General features: G+C 28.2%; 1 protein-coding gene across 1 annotated transcript; it reads left to right on the forward strand.

Moving 5' to 3' along the window:
- The first annotated feature begins 2,414 nt into the window (after positions 1 to 2,414).
- On the forward strand, positions 2,415 to 5,621 carry LOC105456081. The gene is made up of 9 exons (XM_011699857.1): positions 2,415 to 2,531; positions 2,760 to 2,981; positions 3,349 to 3,513; positions 4,304 to 4,492; positions 4,579 to 4,659; positions 4,725 to 4,763; positions 4,845 to 5,104; positions 5,199 to 5,358; positions 5,431 to 5,621. The coding sequence occupies exons 2-9, from the start codon at positions 2,768 to 2,770 to the stop codon at positions 5,619 to 5,621; spliced, it is 1,299 nt and encodes a 432-aa protein (XP_011698159.1). The 5' UTR covers positions 2,415 to 2,531; positions 2,760 to 2,767.
- Positions 5,622 to 5,838: the final 217 nt, after the last annotated feature.

The following is a 5,838-nucleotide window of genomic DNA, read 5'->3' on the forward strand; positions in this document are numbered from 1 at the left end:
GCACACACGCACACACGCACACACGCACACACGCACACGCACACACGCACACGCACACGCGCACACACACACACACACACACACACACATTTATATATATATATCATGCCAAAGGATATACGATATTTATCTAAAAGACGAAAAAATCAATTAATTATTCGTGAATTAAATTTACATGAAAATTTAATTTTATTACAATCAACTAGATCAAACGAGGATTGTAATAATATTAAAGAAGTAGTATTATCCGATGAAGAATGTGACAATATATCTACAGATAGTATATTGTGTGACGAATCTAATGAATTTCTATCTAATGAATTATCACTTGAAGTAGAATCTAATACAAATAATAATGAAGTAAAATATGATACAAGCAATGAAGCAGAATCTGATACAAATACCAATATAGAATGTAACATTGAATCAAACAATGACATACCTACGATGATAAATATCTTTGATAATAATAATGAAAATAGTTTATGGACAGATTTACAAATGTTTATTATTAATAATAACATTCCCCATAGTACAGCAAACGAATTACTTTGTATTCTAAAGAAGCATAATGTTATGGAATTGCCTAATGATGTTAGAGCTCTACTTGGAACGCAACGAAATGCATCTATGCATATTAAATCTATCGGCAACGGTCGTTACAATCATTTTGATCTTTCTTGTTGTCTTGAGCGATCCATAAAAAAGTATTCTGCATTTATAAAGAGAAATGAGGTTACACTAAATATAAATATAGATGGCTTGCCACTTTGTAAGAGTTCAGGAAGTCAATTTTGGCCAATTTTGGGTTCCATTGAAAATATAAACATTTACACATCACCATTCATTATTGGTGTGTATCATGGCATGTGCAAGCCTAATGATGTAAACGAATTTTTAACCGATTTTGTTAATGACTTAACTTTTCTCTTACAAAATAGAATAAATGTTTTAAACATTAAATATACTGTTTCTGTTGGTGCAATACTATGTGATGCTCCAGCTAGAGCATTCGTAACTTGCACGAAAAGCCATAATGGATATTTTTCTTGTCCTAAATGTACACAAGAAGGCGATTTCGTTCGCAACAGAGTAGTTTTTCTAGAAACGCATAATACTTTGCGTACTGATGAGTCATTTAAAAATCGTACTCAACCCGAATATCATACAGGTGATTCCATATTAGAAAAACTTCCTATTGGAATGATTACACAATTTCCTCACGATTATATGCATCTAGTTTGTTTAGGTGTCACAAGACGATTAATACAAATATGGCAAAGGGGAAGTAAAGATTTCAGATTATCAAAGGAGAATATTAATTTAATTTCGCACCATTTAAAAATGATTAAGCCGTATATTCCATTAGAGTTTGCAAGAAAACCAAGAGATGTACAAGATATCGATAGATGGAAAGCCACAGAATTACGTCAGTTTCTACTTTACACTGGAATTATAGTTATGAAATCCATATTATCTCCAATTTGTTACAATCACTTTCTTTGTCTTAGTGTTGCTATAAGAATATTGATTGACCCATTAATGTGTGTGACATTCAATGATTATGCACATTCATTGTTATTATACTTTGTTTCGAATTATGGGAATATTTACGGTGACGAATATCTCTCGTATAATGTTCACAATCTTATTCATCTTGCCAAAGATGTTCAATCTTGCGGATCTTTAGACAATATCAGTTGTTTTAAATATGAAAATTATTTGCAAAAATTAAAAAACAAATTACATCAATCAGGAAAACCTTTACAGGAAATAACAAACCGTTTATTTGAAGAATTTCAGCTTCCAATTGAACCATGTCACATGAAAAAATATCCGATTGTTATTTACACTAAAAAGAATGAAATTTCTCATCTACAATTTAAAACTTTTAAAATTGGTATCAACAAAACTGATAATTGTGCTTTATTGCATGATATTTCTGTAATCTTTATTTTGGAAATTTTAATAGAAAATGGGATTATACTTATCCGTGCGAAACGATTTTTAAATCTAAATTCTCTATTTACTAAACCATGTCCTTCGGAAAAACTTGGTATTTTTGTCATACCAAATATTACTTCTTTTGATATTATTAAAATTCCAGCAACACAGATACAAAAAAAGTGTGTAAAATTAAAATTTCTTGACGAAAGTAATTCGTATGTTGTAATACCACTTCTACATAGTAATAATTAAATCCTTTTTTAAAAAATACATAACATCTATACTTGCATATCGAAATATTGTTGTTACTTTTCCGCGATGCTGATTGGTTCTCTCGCTGCATTTACTTTGTAAGCGGTGTTATTGATGTGTAATTGCAAATTATAATAAAAAGTGTTAAGTATAGCGCACGCCTATAATGCTAGTGCCTTTAAAATGAGTATGATAAATTCTATATTTATTTATTATTTAATAACTTTAAAAATTAATTTGAAATGGTATTAATATTTTATCTATTTTTTTTAATCTTGAGGATAAATATCGTATATCGTAACTTGTGGAACTTTCATCTAAGGATCTCAATGGTGAGTTTAATGCAATACTGTTAATCCTGGTATTGTGAAAGTAATTAGTCAATTTGCAAAATTGTCTAATACCATATTATATTATTTATTAATATTATTTATAATCGGATTTTATTGATTAAGCAATTGATAAGTAAAATAATATACGTTTATAATTGTTTATATTTTATACATGTTTGTGTATATATATTTACAGATTTACACATGTGTATGTATATATATTTACAGATTAGATAATGGAGGCGGATATGAAGAATTACGCAGTAGTTAAGTTCTTGTCGGATTGTTCATTTTCTGAAATTCCTACTGTCTGGATTTCTGAAGAAAATGATATGATACACTGTTGGTGGCCGCCTCGAAATGCAAATTGCGCAAATTTAATTACAAATTGCGCAAGTCCTATTTTTAATACCTGGAGCAAACATAAGGTGGAAATAATAAAATATTGTTGTAAGTACTTATATATTTTACTTTATATTATCTATTTTTGTATAAATATGTTTTTCTTTATAATTATTTATATAATAACATTGATAGTTATACATACACAAAATTAAGAATCACATGTATCATAATTGTAAAAATAGAAGTGCGTACGAGCACAGAAAACGTTTCTATTATTTGTTTGTAAATTCATTAAAATAAGCATTAATTAGTTAAACAAATATTATTTATAGCTTTGTTTGCATTACATTACATTTTGAAATAAACATTTTTTAAACATTTAATTCTAAACAGAACTCGAAGAAAGCATTTTTTGTAATCATGATGTAATTAATATGAAAAGTTCACAGTACTAATTTCTTTTTTTTTATAGCGTCATTGGAATCAGCTCGGAGAAGTGCTTCGGATGCAAATTATAACACTACTGATGAAGAACGGTTGGGACGAGGAAAAAGATCACATATGCCAACTAGTCGATACAGCAGTAGTGATGAAGGAGAACACGATGAAACTCAACCTCGAAAATCGAAAGTAAAAAGTACGTCTTACAAATAGCTATACAATTTTTTACTGTGTTGCATTAATATTATAACGCGATATAAAACTATTTTGTTGTAAAACGTTGAAAAAGTTACAGACATATTTTTATATTAATACTTGCTAAAAAATATTGATTTATCTTTTTTGTCCATAATTTTCTAATTGCCCACGGGATATGGGTAAAAAATTAGATTGTTACGCTTGATACTTAGCAATTCATTAAATTCGTAAATGGATCATTAAATGTGGGTATATGGGATGCTGTTATTAATGCACAATATAAATTTCACAATATTTGATATTGTTTATAGCTACTACTGCTTTTAGACAAAAATATCATCTTTAATAGTGTATTATATTTTTATTGACAATAGATTGAAAAATGTTTTACCCTGCAAATCTTTGCAAGAAAAAAAATTGAATTATAATATAGAGTATATTTTATTTTAAAATTAGGTTAAAAGTTTAAAAGCAAAGATTTTCTAATCGGAGTCATGAAATAACGTCAGGGTTAGATTGATGGCATCATTTTTCATTAAGAATTATGTATATGACTGGTACTATAATGTACACAGATATACATCTGAAATGGGAACGACTGTAGTATATGTGGATACAGACGTATAATTTGATGAAAAATCTGCGATATTAATAAAAACAGAGGACTTCGCGACTCTGATTAGAAGATCTCTTTGAAAATATACTTATGAAGGTTACTGCAATACAAAAATTTATTTTTTATATCTTCATATGACATATATAGAATGATGTTGGTCAATATATTACAGAAGGAGGAAAAACATTTGCAGAACATAAATCTTCGAATACGTTTACCTTGCCATCTGTTCCTGACAACTTTGGATTAAATACCCAAATGTGTAACGTTTCACAACAAAATTGTTCAAGCTCGCGTTCTATTGAAACTTCGTCACAGCGAGATAAAGGTGCAAGTCGTTACAATAAAATTCCACCACAAGGTAACTCACTTAATAATATATGGTATCTAGTATTATGTAAATATAATAGATGCTTTAGTAATTATTGTGATAATTAAAATATTTAGAAATCGAAAGTGGTTCATCGTCCAAAGAGATAACCGAAAGAGAATACACACAATTTGAAGATATACCTGTTTTAATCGAAGGTATAAATACATTGTTATAATCAATAAATATTATATATTAAAATACATTAATTGTCAAATTTTAGAATACATCCCATCAGAGGACAAAGAGAATTTCGTAAAACGTAAATATTTTTATTATTTTTTAATATTTTTACAAAGAATTTTATTCATATACTTGCTTCTATATACATATATGTATCTAGTTACAGAGAATATGCAAGAAATGTTGCGTGTGCAAGGAAATAATATACAAAAAATGTTACGCATGCAAGCAAGTGCGAATATAACGATGAAAGACATGAACCAACGTTTACACAAACTGGAAAATGAACGCTCAAAGCATGCGGCAAATTCAGATGTAAACGACGTTCTTATTGCAAGATTCTTACCTCTTAGTACAGTAGAACTTATTCAGGAATTTGATTTGTTATTAAAAAATGTGGAAGAGGCAGTTACTCAATTTGTAAGTTTATTTATATATTTATTTTATAGCATTTGTATTTCATTTAAAAGTTAATATATATTTGTATACAAAATGTACTTTATTGCTTTTACAGAAACAGTATTTGTTGAAAACAGGAGGAAACAATCCTAAAGATAATGTACATCGAGTTTTAAAAAAAGTTTTTACAAATGAGTGTGCCATGAATTGTTCCATGAAAGGAATGCGAAACAATTTTCGAGTTTGCAACTTACATTTAATGAAAATTCTTAGAAGTACGTGATATATGCTGTTAAACATAAACAAAATTTTTTATACTTTTTTATTAATTTAATCTTTTATTTAAGGAGAATTAGTTTCACGCCATGAAAATTTAACGGAAACGGATTTCGACAGCATAGTCGCGGAATGGTTACGTTTCGCTAAACAAAGAAAAACAAGAGAAGAGAAGAAAGCAAGAGAAGATGAAGAAAATATTAACATTGAAGGACATCGACCAAATAACGAAAATAATAATAACGAACAGCATTTTGAGTAAGATCGAGTAGTGTATCACATATAATCCTTAACCATGGAAGTACAAAGTATGGCTCGATGATACCGTAATGTATTTATCTTCTACCATTTTATTCTCAAGATTTAAATTTCTATTTTTTTTTACAGTTTTATTATTTTGCTTTTTTTATACGTATAAATTTTATTTTTTTTACTATATATATATATATATATATATATATATTATTTGAAACAGAGAT

The sequence above is a fragment of the Wasmannia auropunctata genome, unplaced genomic scaffold (assembly GCF_000956235.1).
Source record: "Wasmannia auropunctata unplaced genomic scaffold, wasmannia.A_1.0 LD335786.1, whole genome shotgun sequence".
Lineage (NCBI taxonomy): Eukaryota > Metazoa > Arthropoda > Insecta > Hymenoptera > Formicidae > Wasmannia > Wasmannia auropunctata.

Coding starts and splice junctions, on each gene's coding strand:
- LOC105456081 (XM_011699857.1), top strand. CDS start 2,768: ATGGAGGCGGATATGAAGAATTACGCAGTAGTTAAGTTCTTGTCGGAT. Junction 4,764..4,844: donor CAAAGAGAATTTCGTAAAAC/GTAAATATTTTT, acceptor ATATGTATCTAG/TTACAGAGAATATGCAAGAA. Junction 5,359..5,430: donor TTTAATGAAAATTCTTAGAA/GTACGTGATATA, acceptor CTTTTATTTAAG/GAGAATTAGTTTCACGCCAT.